At 35.3% G+C, this 27,947-nt stretch overlaps 1 protein-coding gene across 1 annotated transcript in view; it reads left to right on the top strand.

Moving 5' to 3' along the window:
* Cdh12 (cadherin 12) overlaps window positions 1-27,947 on the top strand; it is a 293,116-nt gene that overhangs the window by 90,313 nt on the left and 174,856 nt on the right. Inside the window, exon 2 of the mRNA XM_051150994.1 lies at window positions 10,029-10,323. Coding sequence (XP_051006951.1) covers window positions 10,029-10,323 — 295 coding nt within the window. The remainder of the gene's footprint in view (window positions 1-10,028; window positions 10,324-27,947) is intronic.

Here is a 27,947-nt window from a genome sequence, read left to right on the forward strand (position 1 = left end):
AACTGCCTTAAAGCAAGAATTTTCAACATGTAGAAGAGCTATTATAAGAAAAAAACTATTTAGTTTGCTTCTTGGATTATAATTGGATAAAATATATGAGTTACTTATTTTCATTTCTAGAATTTTATGTATTCTTGCATAAGTTACTTTGGTTCTCTTGGTGCTTTCCCCTTCTTCTGGCTCTCTTTTCTCATTCCTTCATTAACCCTACCTCTCTTCCTCCTGACTTCTTTCTCCCTAATTCCCATAATATCTTTTTGTGTTATTTTTATCCTGTTCCTTGTGATATTTTTGTAGCTTCTATTAATAACATGTAAGTATCTTTCACCTTTCTTTAAGAATTCACTTTCCATCTTCAGATATCATAGAGCTTTTGAATTCTGAGCAACATCCCACCCTTGCTATTAACTTAGCAGAGTTGGTGATTCCAGATATACTACAGGCATATGTAATATTGCACACCCTTGAACATATTCTTATAATCAAATGACCTGATTTAGAGCTTTCAGGGCATGTGGAGGGAGTTGTATTCTTTCCTGGATAGAAATTTTCACTTCACCTGGCACAATTCATCTGGTTTTGGAGATACAAACATAGCAGCTGTGGTGCACACTAATTTTGAATCTATTCTTCAGTAAACTGCATTTACATCTAACTCCCTTCAGATGAGTATTGATGGTGTTTGTTGCGAAGGATTGTGTGCAGGCAATTTTTTATTTTTTTATTTTTTTATTTTTTTATTTATTTATTTTTTTTTATTAATTTATTCTTGTTACATCTCAATGTTTATCCCATCCCTTGTATCCTCCCATTCCTCCGCCCCCCATTTTCCCATTATTCCCCTCCCCTATGACTGTTCCTGAGGGGGATTACGTCCCCCTATATATTCTCATAGGGTATCAAGTCTCTTCTTGGCTACTTGCTGTCCTTCCTCTGAGTGCCACCAGGTCTCCCCCTCCAGGGGACATGGTCAAATGTGAGGCACCAGAGTACGTGAGAAAGTCGTATCACACTCTCCACTCAACTGTGGAGAATATTCTGACCATTGGCTAGATCTGGGAAGGGGTTAACTTCTGAGCCATCTCTCCAGCCCTAGGTGATTCTTAATCCAGTCATGTCAACCTTAAAGAGTAACCAGCATAGTGATGCTGAATAAAATATACCAGGTTGAAAATTAAATACAAGCACTTGGGGGAGGCAGAGGCAGGTGGATCTCTGAGTTTGAGGCCAGCCTGGTCTACAAAGAGAAACCCTATCTCGAAGGAAAAAAGAAAAAAAGAATAAAGAAAATTAAATACAGGCAATTTTTTAAGTTCCTGTTAATTAGCATGTCAACTCAGGGAAGTAGTGTTTTCAGTGCACTGTGAGGTATTGCTAGTCCTCCATGAAGAACAAACTGAAAAACCGCTCCAGATTACCCAGAGCTCACAAACAGCATGCACCTTCTTAATGATACACAGTTTCCAGATTCATTTTAATTCCAGGTAAATATAAGAAGCTAAATTAATTAAATTAGCCCTGCAAAATGATTTGGAATAAATCAGTTTGCACAGTGTATGTTCCTTATACATTAAACACTGGGTTTACTTTCTAGCGTATGAAAATAAAAAGAAAGGGAGGAAAGTAACTAAAGAAAGAAGGAAGCAAAGAAGGAAGGAAGGAGGGAAGGAAAGAAGTCTTCATTTTGCCATATAAAATGTTAAAGGAGTTGACTCGCAGCAGTTACATACTTATCTGCACTTTCCAGAATCAGTAAGCCATCAAAACAGCAAAGTAAAGGTAGATAGTCCCTGCCCTAGGCCAATGAGAGGACTCGTCTGGTAAAGATCTTGCTACACAAGCCAGAAGACTGAATGCATGCGTAAGAACCCATGTGAAAATGCAAGTAGAGAACCTACCACACAAAGTTGTCCTGTGACTTTCCCACATACTCTGTTTCATACACACACACACACACACACACACACACACACACACACACACACACACACATACACGCACACACACACATACATGTACACTCACACACATGATAAATAAAAATAAAAGTGAAAAATAATACTGTTACCAAAGCAGAGATCCTGTTGCTGACTATTTGATAAAAAAATACTGTCTTTTGTGAATATGTAATCATCTAAAAATCAAGCTTTGTGAAGATGTTTCATCACTGTATAAATGTGCATTCTAATTTCTTTTAAAATCTTCACTTCAAAATCATTGCTGCAGTGCGTTGATCTCTCTAGTTTTGCAGACTTGTTCACTATTATATTATAACACACTCAACAGACAAAAAATAATGACAATGAATTAAAGTTGTAGAATGTGACAACCAGAGAAATTAGGCTGCTGCGGCATGCAATCATGAATTCAATATCCAAGGAAAAGAAGACACTGAGGGAGGCACTGGGGGTCAGCATTTCTCTCTCTCTCTCTCTCTCTCTCTGTGTGTGTGTGTGTGTGTGTGTGTGTGTGTGTGTGAATGTACAATACATCTTTGAATAATGCTTTTGTTGATCCAGAGCAATATAAATTCTCTTGGTCTTCTTTGTTCTTCATTAGCATATCCTGTGGGGAGTGTGGACCTTTTGAAACAGATCTCTACTTTCTTAAATAGAAGGTGAAATGTTTCAAGATGATAAATAGCTCTGGGTTTGTTACCTAGGCAGGGGAGCTTTCAACACACATGGGCTTTTAACAGGAAATCTTAACATTGCAAAGCAATATCCTCCCAGTCCAGATCACTAAAAGTAAGCTAGAAAAAGATGAGTATTCTTGCGAGACGAGAATGACATGGAATGGCAAGTGTTCTTGTATATTCAAGGTCTTTAATACAGATATTTGTGTTAAAACTTCAGTTGGGTAAGATTATAGAATATCATTAAGTCTTATTTTAATTTTTTCTCTCAACTACATCTTAAACACATTTTTGAGACAGCATGATACAGGCCTACTACATTTAAAGAAGTATTTATTAGTCCCTAAACTTACCAAGAAAAATATAGAAAGTGTTTATATCCCACTAAAATTTTTCAACCTAAAATATTTGAAATAGTTTTTATTTTGCTTATTTTGCATTGTTTATCTATGTGAGTCAGGTATGTGAATAAAGCTATTCAAGTAATGCTTTATATTTCAAACAGTAGATTAATAAAAATATAAGAAACATTTACCATATTTTATAAATATGAATTTACCAACTAGTAGTGAGTATAACTGCTTGCATGCAAAGATTAACCACATTTGCATCAGCTTTCTGTCTTGATGGTTTTCTTCACTGCTTAAGCTTTTTTAAAATTTCTTTGTACAAGCTGGAAATATAGCTGGGTAGCATCTTTCCATAAGCTTACCTGTATTCCATTTCACATCAGGTTTTTCTATAAACATTTTATTTCCTTGAGCATAGTGGTTCCAATGGCATCTTTTCTGGTAATCCTCTTTTTGAAAACCAAAATTTTTGTATTTCCTTTTGTCAAATTTGTTCCTTATCATTATACACGTGCCTCAGAGTAAACACTAATAACCACACAAAACAAATGCATAACTATGTTGTCTTAAAATCTCTCCAGTCAATGCTAACAATCCACACTTTAAGTTAGCCTCAAGCATACTCTCAGGACAAGGGCTAAATCCAGCCACACTCTTTGCCAATATATCACAAAGGTAGTCTCTCAGCCACTTACTCACATCCTTCCTCTCTGAAACTTTTTGAGTTGCATAATAATTTACATGACTCTCTTTACTACTGTCTGTCATGATTCTGATAAATTTCATTAAACCCTACTTAAAGTATTCGAACACTTTTGTACAAAATCCCAAAGACTTCCACATTCCTCAAAATATATAACATGGTCAACCTTGCCATAGCAGTAGCTCAGTAAGTGGTACCGACTTCTGTCTTAGTTACTGTTTTATTGCCATAAAGTAATAGTATGCCCAAGGCAACTGATAAAAAAAAAGAATTAGATTAGGGACTTGCTTACAGTTTTAGATATTAGTCCATTATCATCATGAAAAAGATCATGGCAGAAGAAATGGAAGGCATGGTGCTGGGAATATAGTTCAGAGGTAGTCTTGATTCACAGACAGAGATTCTGGTGTCCCCATGAGCTTTTGACACCTTAAAGTCCACCCTAAGTGACACAGTTTCTTCAAATAGTGCTACTCCCGATGACTAACTATTCAAGTATGGGAGCCTATTGAAGCCACTCCAATAAAAAACATTTCAAGAATAAATTAAATGTGTATGAAATTCACACAGCGAGCAAAAATATATAATTAAAAAGGTGGATGAAATATAAACTTCACCAAATGGATTCTAGGTAAGTCAAATATACAAGAGCAGACAGAGGAACCGAAAAAAGAGTCAAATGTTAGCAGAAAATTGAGGCATAAATTGATTAAATGAATTCCAACTGAGGAATGCTTTATGGATCAAGATTCATTTCAGAAAACAAATAAATTATGATTTAAACATTTTATGAATCAAATCTGTTTTAAAAGAAGAGCATATATTAAGATCCATTTGTGTAAAATTCCTTGAGAATGTTTTGCTTCATTCTTTTGTTGTTCACGCTTCTCAAGACAACTGTCCTGTTTGCCTCCCAAGCGCTGTACATGTGCCTCCGTCTCCCTACTTAAGCGTGCCTCCTTCTAGGGCTGACGGAGTACATGCAGACACAGGTTTTGGTCTGGAGAGATGATAAAGTATGTTAAACACTTGCTGTGCAAACCTGAAAACCTGTGTCAGTAAAACCAACAATCCATGTAAACACCAAAAGATATAAATGTGTGCCTGTAATTGCAACACTCCAGTAAGATGATAGACAGAAAAAGAAAAATGCAGACAGGCTGGGGTAGCTGCTGCCTTATGAGGCAGAAGTAGATAAGAAAGAAGATATGATTCAAATGCACTAAACTGAGGTTGTAATCACACTTCTACCTAACCATGTCATGCATGGTCACATACACACACACACACACATACACACACACACATGCATGCACACACACACACGACACATGTGCTCAATACAAAAAGAAGCATATTATTAAAGTATTGCATTTAGGACTAAACTAATATTTGGACAGGATTTTTGTAACATGTTGATCTAGTAAATGCATGTATAAATGGAAATGGTTACATTTGAAAAAATAATAGTAAAGGTTTTTCTTTCTTGTTTTTTTTTTTTTTTTCTTTTCTTTAGGAAAATCTACCTTCCTAAAATCAGATATTTCTTTACCCAAATCCCTTCATATTCTATGTGTGTCTATTAAACATGTCTTGGCAAATGGCAAATGAAAATAAAAATCACTGCTAGGCATATTTATACAAACACTTTTTCCATTTGATGTGCGCTTTTCAACGCAGAGAAAATACGAATGAAGTGCCTTTTAATGCAGCAGTTCCAAACCACATTTGGAGATAGGCTAGTAAACACTTAACTTTAGATTAGCTTTCTCAAACTTTTAAGCACCGAAATTCAAGATTTGCTTCCACGCTGAAGCAAGGCCTCTGCATCTTTTTTAAGCCTCTCTTGGCATCTCATTTTCACGCACCATCTGAGATGACTGGAACACATCAGAAAATAACACCATTGCTTCCATAAAACAACTATCCGGACAGGACCTATTTCTACATCCATCATTTATGGGAGTCTTTCTGGGGGAGATTTTATTTTAAGTGTCAATACTAAAAGATGATCTTATTGGCGTTGGCGGCTTCAACAGCAAATGTTGTAGCACCTACTCAGAAAAACCTTATTTTTAATACTTGGGATAAGATACAAATATAGCAGTTACTTTTAAATTGTTATTTTGATAAAATTAATAATTTTCTGTGTGTGTAGCTTTAGAAAATTACATAAAATTATGTAGTATTATATTTTTAACAACACTATCCAAAGAGGAGGAAAAGCATCCTCAGTTCTTATGGAAATGAGACATAAAATTAGCTACATGGTATAAACTGAGCTTAAATTCCACCACCAGAGAACTTGAGAGAGGAATTTTATCTATGGAGATCAATTGTTGGGAACAGTAAGGTTTCAACATTTCTTAAGATTCATAAAAATGTCACATTTCAATCCTCTTAGTTACTTTTTTATTTTAAAGAAATACATAAAAGAAAATACACAAATGCATACTCAGTTATACTTCCAATCCACATATTATTTATGAGAAAATTGGTAATGTCTTTTGACTGCCCAATTTCAATATATGAATATAATGCAGAATCTAACAGCATACTTTTTTGTTTGATTTCTTTTTGAGACTAGGTTTCTTAGTGTAACCATGAACATTATGAAACTCAATTTATAGATGCGAATGGCCTGCAACTTGTAGCAATCACATTGCCTTTCTCTTCCCAGTGCTGGTATTAAAGGCATGGGCCACCAACACCTACCACTAAAAACATAATTTTAAATGCCACAAACGTTGTAGAAAAAAGATGATAGGTTTGTAGTTGGAAAAGGGCTATTAAGGTGTTTTTATTTGTTTTCTTTTTTTGTTAAGTATTTTATACTTTTTATATATATATTTCTATTATTATACATATACACAATAAACTACCTACAGCAAGAAGAACCACAAAACAAACAGGAATTATACAAGTGTTACATTCATAGTGTTTTGGCTATTTGCATTTGGCAACCTTGGAGAAAACATTTGTCCTAACTTGGTGAGCCTAAAATTCTGAATGTAAATCAGTATCTGTCATATCTCATTATTATCAACTTAAAACATCTATTTAGATGTAAAAAATATCTTAACCCCTAAACAACTAAGCTTAATTGTAAAACTATCTGGTCTTAAACCCCATGAGAGACTTGAGAAGGAATAAAATTAATTACCTGAGTACACAGGGGGTGCAGGTTATCAGCTTCCCAAATGAGAAGAGGACAAAGAGAGTTTGCTCCCTAAATAGTCACCCAAAATTCTCTTTAATGTTGGAGCACAGTCTTCAGACTTCTGGCCCAATATATCTGACAGACATATTTATTTATTTATTTATTTATTTATTTATTTTTAATTAATTAATTAATTAATTTATTTATTTATTTTTGTTTTTTTGAGACAGGGTTTCTCTGTGTAGCCGTGGCCATCCTGGACTCACTTTGTAGACCAGGCTGGCCTCGAACTCACATCGATCCACCTGCCTCTGCCTCCTGAGTGCTGGGATTAAAGGCGTGCGCCACCACACCCGGCTTGGCAGACATATTTATAAGTCAGGAACTATTTAGGACTTGCTTATCCTGTCTTGGAAGAGTTTGACCATCAACTCTGTCTGAATCGAAGCTTACCTATTTTAGGCAAAATTCTGTCTGTGTTAGAAATTAGGACATTTTACCCAGTGATTTGTTTGCCACATTTGAAGCCATCTCTATAAGGAGATTCTTTGATGCTCATCGTCTTCTTTGAGATACTCTGGGTGTTGCCAGGAGTTAACCTGTCTCATTGCCATTGAACCTTTAAAATAATAAAAAACATCTTTAAATGCTGTTTTCTTTGTGTCTTTGAAGATTTTGAAGACCTTATCTAAGTATTTTACCTTATCTTTCTATAAAACCATACCTATCTGTTACACCTAGGATGTATATTCTTGTGATAAAAATAGACTAGTAATTGATATGACCATGATCTGATTAACTAGCAACTAACTTGTATAAGTTACTTATCCTAAACAACCTGCAATAGCACTTTCAATGTATTGGACGTAAACCTTACATTATAATTGAATTGTATGGGTATATTGCCACATATTAGATAAGAAACATGAATAATGTGTGTGAAGAATAATTTTAAATTTGAATTCTATCTATACTCTTTGCATCAAGTATTGGTACACAGAGATATAATTATATGACTGTATTTGCAGAGCAATATGGATTTGTCTTACCATTTTTGTTTTCTATGTTTACATATCTATATAATCAAAATATAAAAAGCTGAACTGACATGAGGACACACTTCTTTCACCTCGGCGCTTGAGAGGTGAGGAAAGATGGGTCTCTGTGACTGTGAGGCTACCCTGGACTATGTGGGGGGTTCTAGAACAGCCAGTAGAACACAGTGAGACCCTGTCTTTAGGAAAAGGTTTGCTTTAAAAAGTTGTAATTGCCTAAAAGCACAGGGCCTATCCTATCTTGTGCAATATCTTATTAACACTGTATTACATTTTCACTAAGTGAGATTTTTATAATATCCAACAAGTTATTTTTAATTTGCATATATATTGGTTAGTTAGATATTGGGTAATTTGTTGCTGGATAACCCCCTATATCTGATTTTGGTTACCCAGATGCCCGAGTCAATCAGCACTGAATCAATAATGTTAACTCTTGCCTAAGCAGCCTGTGACTTTTTCTATGTTTTGGTTTGCAAAGGCTGCAGAGATTGCTAAGAGTTTCACATCACTCGGTCCTTTTTCAGAGAAGCTAACATTAGTTTCTAGAACCCATTTAGGAACACACAACTCTCTCTCTGTAACTACAATAACAGGAGGCTGGTGTCCTCCTTTGGGATCCCTGGAAACCAGGGGCTGCATATTCATATATATTCACAACAAATCTTTAGACATAAAATAAAAATAAATATTTTTAAAAGACGCCTTCATATGACCTATCACTAAAATGAGTTGACCATTTATCAGTGTATTTTTATCTAACAATTTAAGCCTTTTTTAATGTATTGCTTTTGATTATTTAATCTCTGTAAGACTAGATTTTTAAATTAGAAGGTTAAAGATGGAAGTTGGAGGAGGGAGTGACAAGCAACTGGATTTAATTCGGATTTTGACAGGCCTGACAACACATCTGCTTTTATAGTCTTAAGTCAGTTTAGAAAGAAAACAGTTTGACTTTAATCAAATTATATGGATTTTTTTGTAACTTTACTTGAATCACACTGTGAAAATCCAATTAAGATTTTCACTCCATTCCCAAAATATCTGCACGTATCCTTTAAGCCATTGCAAACTGGTTACTGCTCATAAAACCATCCCTATTGCATTGAGCCTTTGCCTGTCTTGCGCCTTAACATAAATTTGAAAGTGAAAGTAATGCCCACTGCATTGAATATCTTTAATAGTGTGGTTGACAATTGTGATTTGAAATTCATAAGTTCAAAGAACATTTTTCTACAGCTTGATTTTATGCTTCAAATTCCCCACGCTTTACAGTGGTTAAAAAGAAATAGAATAAAAAAAACCCATCATTCCATCATTTCCAGCAAGTTTCCTTATGCCGAAATAAAATGCATAAAAAGTTTTAAAGAATAATCCAAATTGTAGAGTCTCCCATTTTCTTATTTCTTTAAATATTTTCTTCAATCATTCACAAGCTCATATGATTATATTCTATATGAAATATACTTAGGAGCAAATTTAGATGTAAATGCAAATTCAAAATAAGAATGAATTCATCTTAATTACATTTTGAATAGTGTTATTATGCTGAAACTAAACCAAAATGTTTAATTTGATGTTTAAATGTATAGTTAGAGATGATATTTTTAATTGCATTTTTCAGTGATAAGTTTTATGCCAATTCACAGAAAGCTGAGTGTAAAAGGATGAGGATATAATTGAAAATAATTTCTAAGCCATCTTCTGTGTTGAAACATTAATAGAACGAAAAGTCATCACTACAAAATATTTTCTAGTAGAACAAGTGCCTATATATAGATTTTTAAGGAAAAGATAAAAATAATTACAGTCTCTATCAAAATTAACATTTTAAAATGATGTGCAGATTAAACTAAACACTTACATAATCTTAAAGAATGAAAACAAGAATCCAACCTCAATGAAAAGTTTAAAATATTTTGAACAATGATTGAATGAAAATAACAATATATTAGAACATTATGGAGAGTGACTTGATGGCCCAGAACTTAAGAATGCTTTCTGGATGATCCCACAATCCATGTTTTAATTTCTATAATCAAGAAGTTGTAGATGTAACATGAAAGACTATAAAGTAGTAATTTCATCTTCTCTGATTAAATAACATTTTCTCTATCTCTCTCAGCTCCATTCTGACTTGGACAAGGGAGAGGGAACTGTTAAATACACGCTCTCTGGAGATGGTGCAGGCACTGTTTTTACCATTGATGAAACTACAGGAGATATCCATGCAATAAGAAGTCTGGACAGAGAAGAAAAACCTTTCTACACTCTTCGTGCTCAGGCAGTGGACATAGAAACCAGGAAGCCATTGGAGCCAGAATCAGAGTTCATCATTAAAGTGCAGGATATTAATGACAATGAGCCAAAGTTTTTGGATGGACCTTACGTTGCTAGTGTTCCAGAAATGTCTCCTGTGGGTGAGTAGATAAACCAAATTTCTGTCAAATGCTGTTAATCATCTTCAACATTTTCTTTCTACATGTTGATGTAAACATCTTATTTATAGTATATCAATATTGTTCATATGTATATAAACTTATTTTCTCAAAAAAACATTAATGTGTAGTTATTTTAATAGGTTTTGTATTGTATTTGGTAAGTTGGCCATTTTTACTATCCTCCTGATCCATGAGCATGGGAGATCTTTCCATCTTTTGATATGTTCTTCAATTTCTTTCTTCAAAGACTTGAAGGTTTTTGGTTTTTGCTTTAATTTTTTTAGAAGTATTTCAATTGCTTGGTTAGAGTTACACAAAAATGCTTTATTTTTTGTGGGTATTGTGAAGGGTGTAGTTTCCCTAATTTCTTTCTGAGCCCATTTTTCATTTGTATATAAGAGGGCTATTGATTTTTTAAAAAAATTAATCTTATATACAGCCACTTTGCTGAAGGTGTTTATCAGCTGTAGGTGTTTACTGGTGGAATTTTTCAGGTTACTTATGTATACTATCTATCTGTGTGTAGCAATACTTTGAATTCTTTCTTTCCAATGTGGATCCCCTTCATCTCCTTTTGCTCTCTTATTGCTCCAACTAGAACTTTAATTACTATATTTAAGAGATATGGAGAGAGTGTGCAGCCTTGTATAGGCCCTTATTTTAGTGGAGTTTCCCTTATTCAGTGGTGTGGCTTTGAATTTCTCTCCATTTAATTCATTGTTGGCTATTAGCTTGCTGAATATATCTGAAAATAGCTTTTATTATGTTTAGGTAGTTACCTTGTCTCTCTGATCTCTACAAAACTTTAAACATGGACATGTGTTGGATTTTGTCAAATGTTTATTTGGCATCTCATGAGATGATTATGTGGATTTTTTTCTTTTGTTTTGTTTATACGGTGTTTTTGTGGTTTTCTGCTGACCTTTAGCCATCTAGCTGTCTCTGGCACTAAGTGGTATTTTCTGGTGTCCCTCACTGGCCATTGAGAGCAGCTCATTGGTAAGTGGCTATAGTCTGACACTGCTTGTGTGTGTGTGTGTGTGTGTGTGTGTGTGTGTGTGTGTGTGTGTGTGTGTTTATGTGTGTGTGCCCGTGCACACGTGAGAATTAGGAACTGCCCTCTGCTGTGGATCAGCCAGGTGACCTGATGACGGATCCACTTGTGTTCTTCCCATAGGGTCTGGTGCTTTGTGGCCCAGAGTTCAGTCTGATACATTGAGCACATGTGTGCTGGTGTGTGGCGAAATATTGGAGACTGTGTGTTCACTTGCAGGGACCCAGGAACTTTTCTGTGTATTATCCAGGTAATCTGAGGCTGGATTGCCCTATTTTCTACACCCTGTGGTACCCCCTTACCTAGGAAACAGCAACACTGGTGTTTTGGAGCTCTCCATTTGGTCTTCTTGTCCCTGTGCAGTCACAACTGTCCTGCTGATTAGAAACAGTGTTTGATTGGGGCTGCCATCTTGCATCCCCCTTGAGTTGGGTATATTTTGAGTTAAACCTAGCCAGCTATACTCAAGACCAGGTCCCATCATAATGAAAAGCAGAACTTAAATTTGTTGTAACATTTCAGTATCAGCTTAAATTTACCCCGTCATATTTTGTGTACAATAAGATTTAATAAATAAAGTAGTCCACCTTTAATAAAAGGTTTATTTATTTATTAGGAATGCAAATGTTTCTTATACACATGTATGCATATGTATGTGTGTGCATACAGAGGACAGAGGTAAACATGGAGTATATCCTTTAATCACATTCCACCTTATTTTTGAGACAAATTATCTCTAGTCAGCTAGATGAGGTGGCCTGATGTCAATCTTGCCCCATCCTTCCCCTGCACTTGCATTATGGAAATGCACTGCGACACTTGGTTTCCTTCTGTGGTTTAAGGGCATCTGAACTCAGCTCCTCAAGCTTTAAATGGAGATATCTTCTTGGCCCACAAAAGAAAAAGTTAAATTATGCCTTTAATATTCCATCACTACTGCGAAGCCTTAGTTAAAGTTCAAAGGCAGTGGTAGCTTCTATCATATTTGGAAGGAATAGTTAATGCTTTCCCATGGATTAAAACTTGAAACATAAGTGCTTGACATGATTGTATTCCCTAAGTCTGATAAGTCCTAGAGGTTCTTTCCTTTCCGTACCTTATCATTAATATGTAATGATGATTGTGCTTACAAATCAAGTGTAGAAGCACCTCTGTAGTTAGTACTTAAGGAAGTAGCATATGTATTTACTACAACACTTTACACTGTAGATATGACTTATCATGCATCCATGAACATGTTCTCTCATTAACCTGAGAAGACAGATGAAAGTAGTTAGTGCACATCTCAAGTTTTAATGTGGACAATGTTAGCTGAACATCTCATGTGTTTTCTGGTACAGAATGAAGCATTTCATATCAATGAAGTATTATGTCTGGAAGACAGTTGGAAGTGCAAATAGAAAGAGACATGTCTTATTAGAAAGTAATCCCCTCTAACAGGGTCTGATATTCTAGAGGGAGAAAAGTAATGAAATAACATACTTTGAGGAAAAAAAATGTTTTGAAGTGGGAAGGTTGTTTAACAGATTTTGCATAAACTAGAAACATCAGCAAGAATTTAGAAAAATAATTGATTGTATTTTTAAACTAAAGCAATGTCCATAGGACACATAAATCTACTTATAACATTAGAAGAAGTCTGTCTCATAAGATAAAGAGTTAATTTTTGTTATGTTTATTCAGAAAAATAATATGTCCTTATAGAAGAATTCCTTAAATAAAAAGTTTGCAGCAAGCACACAAAGAGTAATTAACCTTAAAACTTGGGGGAAATGTAGGGAAATGATGAATATCCTGGCATCAGATTTTGCAGTTTGGGAGTAACACATGATTTCTTATATTATGACATACTGAAGTAATCTATATGAGGATAGATTCTTTTTGTGTTGTGTTGTTTTGTTTTATTTTTTTATTTTGTTTTTTTTTGTTTTGTTTTGTTTTGTCTTGTTTTTTGAGACAGAGTTTCTCTGTATAGCCTTGGCTGTCCTGGACTCACTTTGTAGACCGGGCTGGCATCGAACACACAGCAATCCGCCTGCCTCTGCCACCTGAGTGCTGGGATTAAAGGCGTGCACCACCACTGACTGGAAGAGCATAGATTTTTGAATGTATGTATTTAGAAATCACAATTAAAAGTTTTTATTATTTTATACATCCATTATACCTATCATAATATATAATATGCTAATTCATATAACTATCATATAAATTTAGATACCTAGATATTATAAATAGATATAAAATGGAAGTGTTTATTAAAATGTAAAAGCATGTGAAATTCAGTATTAGTATGTCTTCTTTTAATATACAAGCATAAATTTATACTTTTAAATGAATAAAAGGAGGTGTCAAAAAGTGTGAATTAAATGTTAAAATAAAATATGTACAATGAATTGCATATGTGCCTCCTCAAAATCTTACTTATACATACCAAATAAAGATTCCTTGATTTGAGAACAGTTGGATATGAGACAGCTTGTACAAGTGTTTTTCATAGCAATATTTGAACTAACACACAACTCCACAGCATTCTGAACATAGAACTTCCTTGTTTCCGTGGACTGGTTTAATTAAGCTGTAAGTCCATATCACCAGGTGTGAAAATCTCATTACTTTAATAATCTAAGAGCATATTTTTTTCTTTACTTTCTTCTTATAATGTAATTCATTTTATTTTATTGGAATGTTAAATTCCTGGGCAAGATCCAGCTGCACTTTGAATATTCAATTGACAGTATAGTTATTGCTGTATTACATAATAGTACCCATTGTAGATACAAATATTTAGGTATTCTTTATGCATAATCATTTTGTGAATGTAAAAAATAAATAACAGGAAAAATACTCATCTGAAATATTCATATAATAAATATGAAGGTATGTGGCATAAACATATAAAAATGTAAATCTTCTGAGGAAAGCCATTATTTTATATAATGACTAGACTAATGAGAAAAAGTATAAAAGATCACATTTACTTAAGGAGCTACAGCATTTATAACATAATCATAAGATGGATAAATATTGTAGCATTGAAACAAAGTTTAGTGTATAAATGTTAATTTAGTCATAATGGATTATATAAAGAAAATAATGCTAAAGCAAATTTACAATGAAAATTATGTAAGCTTACTATTACAAGGAATATAAGTACAGAAGTGAAGAAAGTCACAAGAATGACAAGTAGAAATTTCAAGGAAAATTAATATTTTAGACATAATGTAATACAATACATTTAACGTCCTGAAATTCAAAATTGTCCTGGTGACTCTAGGAATGGCTTGAGAGGAAGGTTACTCTGGTAATAACTTCTGCTACATCCAATCTGCCATGGACACATGCTCAAAGACAAACTGCTTCTACTCTGACCTAAGGAAATTGCCTCTTGATCCAGAGAGTGCCCAGCTCCGTGGAGACAAATTTGGACTTTATGAATGTGCTCTTAATTCTTTAAGACCATGAACAGCACAATGAATTATGATAATGTGCCCTTCTTAATATCTGATGATTATGCGTCTGAGGACCATGCATTTTCAGGTACTTTCTTTAAGACTACACAGGCAGTTTTGTAAATTTAAATCTGTATTCTGCCTCATATTGGGTGGTTTACTAGATTATCATTGGCTATAATGATGATCAATTATCTATGGTTGGTTTTAGGAGCTTTTAATTATGAACAAAATATATGGACCGTGTTTACCGTCACTTAAGCAGTCATTAGATACCAGATAATCATATTTGAGTGGGACAAACCCCTTTTCCTGTTGCATGAAATCTTAGTAACTCTATAAATAAGGAACAGATATAAGTTTCGAACAAAGTCAATCACAGTTGTTCATTTTGCTTCTTTTTTTCTGGTTAGCCACTATTAAACATCTATTTAGAACTTTCCATTCAGGTTGCAATATAATGGGACCTTCCTAAAGGTTTAGAAAATATATGATGGTATCGTTTTTATCTCCAATACATTATATGTAAAGATAATATATAATTTGATGATGGAGCTTTTACCTTAAACATAATCATTTTCTTTTGTTCATCCTAAGCAAATAAGATTAACATAAATTTAAATAAATTAGCTAAAGGAAGGTGAGCTATGTCATAACAAAGAGTAAAAGACAAATACACTTCTTTTTCTTTCCCTTTGGTCATTATTTTTTACATGGCATTTTTATTTATTTATTTTTATTTATTTATTTTTTTACTATGATTTTTTATTTAATTAAAATATTCAGATTGCAACTCAATTGTTATCCCATCACTTGTATCCTCCAATTCTTCCCTCCCTCCTGCTTTCACCCTATTCCCCTCCTTTATGTCTGTGACCTAGGGGGTCCTTTCCCCCCTCCCCGGCTATATGGTCATAGGCTATCAAGTTTGATCTTGGTAGCCTGCTTATTCTTTCTTTGAGTGCCACTGGGCCTCCCTACCAAGGGGAGGTAGTCAAATATGGAGCACCAGAGTTAAAAACACTAAGTGAAATTTTGGTTCCATTTTGATCTTTTCATAACTTATTTAGTCAGAATTTTACAGGTAAGACTATTTGTGTAGGGGCAAAGATGTTTTTAGGTCTAGATAGATGTATTAAGTTGATAATGATGCAACTTAATAGATATTGATTGACATCCAGAATTTTAGACTCACCAAGATAGGAAAGACATTTTCTTCAAGGATGTCAAATACAAATAACCAAAACACTATGAATGTAACATAGTGTAACATAATGTAACATAGTGCTTTGGGTAGTTTATTGTATATATGTGTAATAATATAAATGTAAATGTAAAAAAATTAATAAAAATTAAAAATCAAATTAAAAAGGAGAAAATCAAAATATGCCCCAAAATAAACAAAACAAAAAGAAAAAGAATTTTATACACTATATTTTATAATATTTTTTTATATATCTCAACCCCTTCCAGATCCACCCCACATCTCTATCTACCCCACTTCGTGGTCTTTCTCTTAGAAAGGCCACTAAAACTGTAGAATCTAATGTGAGTTAAACAACTGTTCCTGAGCTTAGAGCCTATCCTTGACTGTTGTTAACAGATATAAAACTGATTTTCCCCTCCCCAGAAGTAGTCTTTTGACAATAGCTTCTTGCGTAGGGATAGGAATGTGTGGTCACTTACCATCTTCCTTGCTCTGGTTTAAAGTGTTTTGAGCTTGTGCAGGTCTTATGAAATCTGTCTGGGTCTCCGAAAATCTATATGTGTATCAGTCCTGTTGTGTCTGGAAAAGTTGTTTTTTTAAAATCACCCAGAAACCTCTAGCTCTTGCAATCACTACTCCCTTATTCGATGTAGATTTGTTAATGTTGGGAGAAGGATGTGATGCAGACGTCCAATTCAGGACTGAGCACTTCAAGGTGGATTTATTCTGTATATTGCCTAGTTGTGGGTCTCTGTTGGTAGCTACTATCTACTGCAAGAAGAAACTTTTCTGATGATTGTTAGACAATGCATTGATCTACATGTGTAGCTTGATTGTTACAGAAGTGCTATAAAGAGAAAGATCCAGAAAAAATAAGATGAATTTGTTCTTTTATTCTATGAAACTCCGTTAGCGGTTTGGTAGGGATAGATAGAATATCACTGGTTTTTGTTTGTTTGTTTAGGATTTTTTTCTTTTTCTTTCCTTTTTTTTTTTTTTTTTTTTTTTTTTTTTTTGGTTTTTCGAGACAGGGTTTTTCTGTGTAGCCTTGGCTGTCCTGTACTTGATTTGTAGACCAGGCTGGCCTCGAACTCACAGTGATCCACATGCCTCTGCCTCCCAAGTGCTAGGATTAAAGGTGTGTGCCACAACGCCTGGCCTTAGATTATCACTGTTAGAAGCTCAGAACAACAATACACTGTTGGTGTTTGTTTGTTTGTTTTTCCATAAAGATTAAGGCATCCTCCTTGTAAAACAAAAATATGATTTTTAAATTCAGGAATTTAGATTCTAATTTTTAGCCTCATTGAAACTTGACCTTGTTAAAAATTTTTAGTATTTTTCTAAATTACAAATTGGATTTAAGATTTTAAAAACTAATATGTTACTATACATACCTCAAGTGTTACTACATTCTTTCAGCTATTGTTTTTCTCTGGAATCTATTATGCTAGAATATGTTAAAATTTTTTTCCCACAAACTTTTTAGAATATTTTGATTTTGTGTAGCTTCAGCAAATATTAACTAAGGGTGATATTATTGTCAGAAATAGAAGAAAACTTTTTCTTGTTTTCTTAAACTCAATCTCTCTCTCTCTCTCTCTCTCTCTCTCTCTCTCTCTCTCTCTCTATCTATCTATCTATCTATCTATCTATCTGGTTGTGTGTTTGTTTATGTGTGAGTGATATACCAAGGGCCTCATGTAGAGATCAAAGAAAGTCCTCAGCTGTCAGTCACTGCCTTCAACCTTGACTGAAACAGTAACTATACCTATTTTACTACTGTGTAGAGCAGGATTTGTGATCCAGGAGCTTCTTGAAGTTCTTCTGCCTTTGTCTTCCATCTCTTTATAGATTCACTAGGATTATAGAAATGCTATACTGCTTAGTTTTACAAACGTTCTGAAATTTGAACTCTGATCATTGTGTTTATGTAGCAAGCAGTTCTACATCCTGAGCCATTTCCCCTGCTCAAGAGAAGCTGCTACTGTCACCTTCATGTTATTATCCTACAAGTGTAGAACTATTTGACCTCATTACCCATGAAGTTGTTTCAGTACTTGGGGAAAGTTATGTAATAAGCATCTACTGTTATGTAATACATTCTCCAAGGCCTCTATTAGTATAAAGCAACGTGCATTCAGTAACACCCAGGACTATAAATATATGAATGCCGAAACTGAGTATGTTTGACTGGTGATATCTCAATCAGTTGCCAGGGTATTGGCTGAAGGTGTGCTCTGATCAAAAGGTTTATTAGTGAGAATATACTCATGATAATTGCTAGCCCACAGTGGCTGCTGCATCAGTCGAAGACTTCCCATCACTCATGCATCACTCTAATTGTTATAACCAGGCCAGCGTTCATTTGAGGAAATAGGGTATTCCAGATCAGAAATACAATGTACTTCTGCCCAGTGGACACCTCCAGGCTATATATGCTGTGATCTACTTTCTTCACCCGCTCACTCTTTACCATGTAGCATATATTAAGCCTCTTCTAAGACACTCACAGTACATCCTTGTAAAGCATGAGCTCTAAGTCTGGAGTTCAGGAGAGCTGTGATACTAATAAGTGTATTTTATTAACCCAGGTGCACCCAAGATACAATGGTGAGAAATACAGGAAATAACTTTTGTTGGTTTATCTCTGGAAAAAATGGAATAAACCGCAGCATAGAGGAATAAGTACTTACAACTCAGTCACTTAGGGCAGCTAATTAGTCTCCACAGTGGAGGAATAAACACAATTGTACTTTCTGGATTTTAGGCTCTTGCCTCTTTTGTTTGCATTATAGTTACTTTCTTATATTATAACATGTTGCAGAGGCATGATCGTATTTTAATTGATCATAGTTGGATGTCCTCCATCCTGTAAAGATTCCCTCTATCATTTTTTTCAGAGCTGTATATTTAGAGAGGTTACTTAGCTAGGTTGTGTTTTGATCCTGCCACTTGAAACTAATGGATAATGACACTTTATTCTCAACATTATTAGAACTAGGAAATAAAAATAAAAGTAGAACTTAGATCTTGCCTGCTTAATACATTTTAACTGGAAAGGGGTTCTGTGAACACATTTTTGCTTATACTCTGAAGACTATTGGAGAAGGTGTTGATTACAGAAGTTCTGGCTATTATCATCCTTCTTTTATTTAGCCAGCCAGCTCACCACCATCGCCTCCCGCCCCGCACCCCACCGCACCACTGCAGCAACAAAGAAAACTAATGATGTCCTTCAACCTTTTCTGTAAACTAAGCCAAGTTTATTTAAAAACATAATAGGCTTTTTGCTTCAATTTACATTTCCTTTGGTGCAGAGGACTCCTTTACCTTAATGTGTGGAGACAAGCTGTTGATTTGTAGGAAACACCAATTATCGGATTACACTTACACTTCACAATCTGTCGAGTGGCCTTAACACATTTGGTGAAATTGAACTGAGCCTGATGATCCCTCCCGTGTCAGCTGTGAAGCGTCCTCAGCACAGTGCATGATAGGGCTATTTCCAGGGCTGTGGGATGTTATGACTGTGTGGTAAAGGAACGTTTTATTCCTGCTTGAATTCTGCTTGTTTTTTTTTTTATTAGTGGCGCAATTACAGAGGTAATGCCATTGACAGTTTTTGTGTAGCCTTGAGAGAAATGTACGGATTGTTTTAGTGGCAGCACAATGTGTCCCTAAACATAAACCAAGCCACAGTGGCTGTTGTTCTCACAGCCGCTGATCAGCAATAAATGTTAAAAATTAACAAGAACTTTCTTTTTTCCTAAACTGCCAAATGACTCTAAGCATTAAATATGTTTTAGCGGGAGTTGCTTCTCGGCCACAGAGTGGTACAAAACGTTAAATGTATTTTCAAAGTATTACTCTTTCCCCAGCCTCCAAGTGGCTGTAAACATTAAATATGTTTTATAAAAAGTGCTTTGCCAGCTACTGGCAGGATAGCTATGAACATCATTTTTCTTTAAAGTTGCCTTCCAGCTGTGGGGCTGTTTTCTCTTATTTGCTGTATTCTATTTATATTTTGTATACAAAAGCAGACAGGAGGCTACCTAGGCCCAATTGTCTACTGCTTTATAGTAAGTGATCACAGGAGAGAGTTGCACCTACATAAAACCCTGATGACCATAGGAGGTGACTGAGTTTCAATTTCTTTGACTCGATAGTCCACATTGAAGTCAGCTCTAGCTTTTAAAGTCATTTATGTTTGTTTCTCAGTGTAATGCAGGAACATTAAAGAAACCAGCTTCAAGCAAACAGAAACGGATGGATCATTCTTATCAATCATGGTGAACATACACCAATGGAATGAATAGACTCAAAGACAGAATGTAAAGCTATTAATTTAATGAGATGCTTAACCCAAATATAACAAGTACTTGAAATCCTTTTCTGGAAATTATTTGGCAAAAAGATATGAAATTCAATGATACTGAAAATAATGTCACCATATAAAGACTTATTCCTATTAATCCTGGAAATCTCTTCCTTGCAATTAAATTCTCAAAAAAAAAAAAAAAAAAAAAAAAAAACAAAAAAAAAACCATGCTATGTGAGATCCTTTCAAAAAGAATCACCTTCACACCCAAACCATAGGCACTCAAAATTAAGCCAACAGACAGCTACATAGATTGGTTTTTATAAGATCTAATCATTTAAAAACAAGCTTTCAACCCACTAGATACAAATCTTAATTAGATCACTCTAGTAGAGTCTTTAATTTTGAACATCAGCAGAGAAAATATATGATAAAAATGAATTATCCGATGTGTCATTCTGATCATCAAACCAAAGGAGTTGCATATAACATTTCACCAGATTTCATTGGAGAACAGTTGCTGGGATTCAATCACTATCCATGACTGTACCAGAAAGGCCAACAACAGAGGCTGTCTGACCCAAGAAAACTAAAACATTTATTATCTAGCCCCTTAAAAGAACATAATAACTAGCATTATTCCACTATGTGACAGCCAGCCTCAGGAACCTAAATAAGACAGTATCTTCACCGAAAGGTAAACATTAAGAAGTTGAAGAGGTGATAGAAGTGGAAGAGGAAAAGAAATAAAAATTAAAAGTAGATGCTATATTAGTTTATAATAGGAAATTAAACTCCTCCATTTAGTCCCTGATGGAAATATTGATGTAGTTATTGTTATAACAACTCAGCTGATACCTGGAAGCATTAAAACTTTTGATTTTGTTTCTAATTGTCTGGCAAAAAAAATCTTCAGACACTCATGTAAATTTGTTTAGGTATGTATACACTATATGTGTGCAGTTGCCTGTGTGTGTGTGTGTGTGTGTGTGTGTGTGTGTGTGTGTGTGTGTGTTGGGAGTTTGTGCATGTAATATATACGTGGAAGCCAGATGAATAATGTAGTTCCTTAGGTACCATTCACCTTCCATTTTGTTTTGTGTTAAGTCAGTGTATCTCCTGATTCTGTTTCCACCAGCACATCAAGCTGTATGGCCAGGGTGCCCCAGCAGTCTATCTGCCTATTTTGGCCTCCTCAGCCCTGGGATTACACACTGTAGTATACAGCAGGCCATTTTTATGTGGATTCTTTGTATGGAACTCTGGCTTTCTTGCTCTAATGTTACCTACTCCACTGACTGAGTCTCTCTAGCTATATGAATTTAATTTTTAGATATAAACCGAAGCAATTATACTATTAAGTTTGGAATGCACAGTTTTGTGCATTATCCTTCCCACTCTTTTTGACTGGTATTCACAAGTCCACTCATTGATATGTAAACAAGAATAGTAGAAACATTAAAATAAGTCCCACTAGTGTTAATATTTTCTATTCTGTGTCATAGAGAATATCTCCAGAATATAAGATTAGGGTCTAGTACTCAAAAGTGGCACTATCTGAATTTCAGACAAGGAGAGAATTAAAAACAACCACAGGCTACAATTTTAGAAATAATTCAGAAATCTGTAGCAATGTTTGTATATTTGAAAAAGGCAGTAAAAGGAAAAGAAAAATCAATTAAACTGTCAAATATGTTAATCTTGCATTTACAAAACACAGTATAATAGGATAATTTCTTAAAATGCTTTCAGGGTTTAAGGTCACAAAATATGATTAGTGTCTGTAGAATTTACATAAAATAAAAAAGTTTCGTGAGCCTGAATGTAGAACAATTCTTCTCCCTGGCCTGTGTAATTAGATAATCAAATGACTCACACTGAAAACATTGCTATCATAAGTATTTAATATAGAGACTTCTAAATATTAGAAAACATGTTTTTATTTCACTGAAATGTTTATTTGTAATAACTATATTTGAGTCTGTAATTGTTACATAATTAATCATTTTATAGTACACTATAAAGACATTTAAGAAAATACACAAATGAAGCAATTTATTTATGGCCTGTTTGATTGTTAGTATTTAAGACAGAATCAGGTTCTATAGACCAGAACTGTTATGCTTGTATTTCTCCTACTAAATGCAATCAATTAGTATTTAAATACCATTCTCATTGTTATTTGTCAATACTACCAACACTGTAAAATTTACCCTTTTCCTCTCATTTCTCTAGTTACTGAATATGACAGTTCATTATCTGCTAAGTTTCATTCTTATAGAAATGATTCCTTCAATATTATGTACTGAAATTCTCTTTTGTGTTTTAGAAAGTCTACTTATAAATTATCCGGGGCTAACAAGACCCCCATGGTGAATTACAAAGAGGATAGTACATATTAATATACCAGAAAAGATAAGGACTTAGGTTAATGGAAAACTTATTAGAATAAAATGTTTTCAGTGCTTATCCTACAATAAGATTAATATTTTATAAATAGTAAATCAGAAAAAACATAAAATTTAGCTATGTCTGTGCATATATTGTTCATGAGGATGATTTGTGAAAAGGTAACGTAGGACAATATGGCTGGAAAGGAATTATGATAAATAAAATGTGGAGTACTAGTGTGAGTCGCATATTAAATTATTTCAATGTTATTTTTACTTATTATTTGAAACATCATACACTCTGTTTTGATAATATCAACAATCCACTCCCAGCATTCCAGACTAATTCCCCAACACGTAATCCCAGTTTCCTGCACTCTTTGTTTTAGCCAAATGTGACAACTTAGTGCTACTAGTACGTACAAAGATGTGGGGACATCTTCTAGAGTAAGGACAACCTAGGGCACTGACAACATGCCTCGAGGAAACTGACTCCCCCCTCCACATCAACTAACAACTGTCAGAAGCTTCTCACCTAGTGATGGGATTGGTGATCCCCTCCTCAATCCCTGCTGGGACTTTTGACCCAAAATGAACTCTGGAGATAATATGTCTCTATTGATGAAGGATGGAGATCACATAAAAATCAGTTGCTCAGCCCCAATGGTGCTAAAATATTATCATAAGTAATAAAAGAATACTATTTTAAAATCTTGTGGGAAATGCTTGAATGAGCATTTGTTGTTTGTTTATTACTTTTTTATATACTCAGGTTTTATATCTGTAATGATATCTGTCTTCTGGTGGGTTTTGTTTAATTTATTGTCGTTTTCAGTCCTGGTTTACCCTTGTCTTCTGGTCATTATGCCTCTCCTGTCCTAGAGAAGTTAGTGTCTGCCTGGCAGGTTAGGGTAATATCTTATTTAAATTATACATATTTCCTATTCTACTCTTATAATTGTTCCTAGTACTTACCAAATAAGACCATTATAGAAACATTTCTTCTGAGAATGCATGTTTAATTATGAATTAACACTTAATTAAAATATTGGATTAACAAAGCCTGAAAGAGAAATGAGATCTATAGCCACAAATTACGAGGAGTTATTGTACAGAAACCAATATGGCCTCCAGGCCTTGCTGTGGTAGGAGCACTGGTTTCCCGAGGTGTTATATAGCTAGTCTTCTCGTACTGGCTCCTAGGGATGTGGTTGTCTCTGGTGTTATCAGGCCTAGAAGTTCCTCCAATGGGTCACTGTCTGTGCCCCACATGGTCCAGGCAGGTTAGGATCAAGCAACGAGAACTCCAAGCCGTTGGTTGTTTTGCAAGTGCTCCCCAGAGGCCTCCTCTGGATTGTGGACTGTGGGTGTTGGAGCCTGCACCCAGCTCAACTCAGCTGGGTTTCCTGTCGGTATCCCAGTTGGTCAGACAGGAGAGGACCAGGTTGAGAGAATTCGAAACCCAAAGCTTCTCAGGTGGCCTACAGTCCTTTTTGAGATGACAGGGCTCTGCCTATTTGCTCTATGTTCCAGATGGACAAGGACAGTAAGCAGCTGGGGGACTGAGAGGGATCAGAATCCAAAGGTGCTTGTGTGCTCCAAAAGCCTTCCTGAGATGGTAGGGCTCGGGTTATCTGCTCTGTATCCCAGACAGGCTATGCTGGTTAGCAGCTGTCAGGCCAAGAGAGATCAAAGCCTAAAGCTGCTCACATGATGGCTGCTAATGTGGAGTGTGACCCCACAAAGGTCTCTGCTCTGTCTTCCTGCTCTGTGTCCTAAATTGGCCAGGTCAATAAGCTGCAGGTGGGTGGAGAGAGAGAGCCAAGCCTGAAGCTGCTCAAGGGAGAGGAGCTAATGTGGAGTGTAGTCAGTGCCTAGACTCAGCTCTGCCTCTGTGCTCCGTGTCACAGATGGGCCAGGCTCGAAAGTGGCTGGGAGGATGAGAGATGGGATCCCAAAGACGCTCAGGTGCTCCAGACATATTTTCAAGATGGCAGGCATCTGCCTATCTGCTCTGTGACTCAGATGGGCTAGGCCAGAAAGCAGCTAGGGTGCAGAGAGAGAGAGATCCAAGTCTAAAGCTTCTTGGATCCCCTCCCCCCAGTCTTTCTCAGGATTGCAGTTAATGTGGATTGTGGCTTGTGCCGGAACTCAGCTCTTTCTGTCTGCTCTGTGTCCTAGATGCGGTAAGCAGCCGACCAGCAGAGAGAACCCAAATCTTCATGGGTGTCTCATAGTCTTTCTCAAGAGGAAAGCTAAAGTGGGTTGTCCCCCGGGGATTTTCTGTGGGCTAGATGGGTAGACAAGGGTTGGGCCCACCAGTGCTCCACACAGTGTGGATACCTCTCATCTGGGAATCAGCAGCACTGGTGTTTTACGGATCTCAGTTTGGTCTTTAGGTCTCTCTGTACAGTTTTGGTTTTCCTGCTGATGAAAAGCAGTGTGAGATCGGCATTCCATCTTGGATCTCTGTATGAATATCCTAAAGAAAAAATTCAAAAGATTTTTTTTTTTAGTAACTAGCTGTGTAGCTAAAGAGCTATATTGATACCAATCACTGGGCGAGAATAAAATAAAAACCACAATGAAAGTAACCATCAATTTTATATCTACTCTATGAAATAATGATTTATAAACTTGACAGTATTTCTGAGACAGCATGATGAAATGACATGCTGTTGAAATAGTACAAATGTGAAATTTAATTTATATCTTATAATATATTCTGCTATTTATTGCTTCAAGAATGACAATTATTAGAATTTCAATGTTATTGATTCATTAGGCAGTCTGGTCCATTTACCTTTTTTTACATAAAATCTGAACAGTATGCTGTTGGAGGCTATGTCTTAATGCAATCTTCTGTAATGATTAAGCTTTTTAATGAATTTAACATATATTCATTCTGTGTTAGTTTCTACTTTCATTGATGGGGCAAACTACTTGCTTTGATGTTATGACTTGGCAGTAAAAGTTCTTCTTTGAACTTTTTGCTTCTTTACTGAGCTAAATAGCAGTTGAAGAACATTTTTTATGTTGTTCTGTTTGGTTTGGTTTTGGGGTTTTGGGGTTTGTTTTGTGATTTTCATTTCTCAGGTTCTCAGTAGGCAGTATTGGCTTACCTAGAACTCACTATATAGACCACATTAAAAAATAGGTTAGAAAAAATGAAATACATAAGTCAATAAACTACAGACTTAAACTTCTGTGGGAGATCAACGCCAAATTTTGCAGAAACTAAAGTAACCTTTAATAAAACCACCCCAATGTACACCAAAGCAACAATAATTTAAAATATGAGCAATAATAAGGTAATAAAAACTCATGAAATTAAATAACATAAATTGTATAGAAAGCAATAATAATGTAGATTACAGCAGATTTTGTATCTGCTCTTGGAAAAAGTAAACAGGTGAGGGAACTAGAGAGATGGATCATCAGTTTAGAGCTCTTACAGTTCTTGCAGATGTCTGAGTCTGGCTAGCAGAAACCAATCTTCTAGTTCACAACTACATGTAAGTTCAGGACCAGAGGACTCAAGGCCCTAATCTGGCTTGAAAGCACCTACAATCATATGTGCACAGCAATACCAGGTATATACATACACAAAATTGAAAATAAGATAATTATTTAAAAATAAATGATGCATTTGAAGTACTAAAACACAATTTCTATGAACTATGCCATTATAATTATATTAAATGTGTCTTCCTTATTTATGAAGCTCTCCATTAAACAGCATACTAGTTCTTCTTTCTACTGTTATTAACCCTTTAATGAGGTCAAATTAATTATACCTTGCATTGGATTTCCTTTAACCAATTTAGATAAATTCCTTTTAAGTCTCTCATGTTTTTCTCTGTTTAGACAAGTTTGATTTGTATCCCTTGGAGATTGGTTTGTTTGTGACACTTTGTCTTTGTTTTTGCTCATTTGAAAATGTTTTCTATCTCTTTAACCCCTGAAGGACGTTATCACTAAACGTAGAATACGGAGTTCAGACTTTCTTTGTAAGACTTGATACATATTGCATTGTCTGCTTCTTTGTGTTCTGCAATATAATTTGTTGTCACTTATGTAACATGGTTTGCAATCATGACAGTGTTTATACAGCAAGAATTATAAAGAGAACTACATGGAAGAATGCTTTCTGAGATGTCACTGAAATTTTCAAAATGTTTCTAATGTCATTTTTAAGATACATGCACACACACTCACACACACACACACACACAGAGAGAGAGAGAGAGAGAGAGAGAGAGAGAGAGAGAGAGAGAGAGAGAGAGAGAGATACAATATGTAACTGTTGAATAAAATATATGGTGCCAATAAAGTAGCTAAATGTTTAGGTAGGAAATGTAGATGTAAAAAGAAATATTTAAAATGATGACCTGTTTATATGAAAGCAACATGTCCTAAATTAATAAAACTAATATTTCAAATACAACATGGGTGAGACAGAAGGGAAATAAGAAGTTAAGAATTAAAAGAAATGTCCTGTCCATTGGCTAGATCTGGGTAGGGGTTTGAAGTTTACAGCCTGTATTTTCCTTGGCTGGTTCCATAGTTTGAGCGGGACCCCTAGGCCCAAATTTGCCTATCACAATTTTCTTCTTGTAGGTTTCTAGGACCCTCTGAATCCTTCTACTTTGCGATTCTCTCATGCTTCTCTCATCTAGAGTCCCAATAGGATGTCCTCCCCTCTGTCCCGGTTTCCTGGTAAGTGAAGACTTTCATGGGACATGCCCCTTAGGCTAGTATGCAGATATAAGTGAGTATATACCATTTGACTCTTTCTGCTTTTGGGTTAACTCACACATTATGATCACATCTAGCTCAACCCATTTGTCCACAAATATTTGATCATGTCCCCTGGAGGGGGAGACCTGGTGACACTCAGAGGAAGGATAGCAGGCTACCAAGAATAGACTTGATACCCTATGAGCATATAAAGGGGAAGGAAGTCCCCCTCAGGCACAGTCATAGGGGAGGGGAGTAAGAGGAAAATGGGAGGGAGCGAGGAATGGGAGGATTCAAGGGATGGGATAACCATTGAGATGTAACAAGAATAAATTAATAAAAAGTAAATTTAAAAAAAAGAATTATAAGAAAGACAAGCTCAAATAAGGGCTACTGAAATGACTTAGCAGATAAGAGTGCTTACAATAATGGCATTAAGGAT

Source organism: Acomys russatus, chromosome 9 (genome assembly GCF_903995435.1).
Source record: "Acomys russatus chromosome 9, mAcoRus1.1, whole genome shotgun sequence".
In the NCBI taxonomy this organism is placed as follows: domain Eukaryota; kingdom Metazoa; phylum Chordata; class Mammalia; order Rodentia; family Muridae; genus Acomys; species Acomys russatus.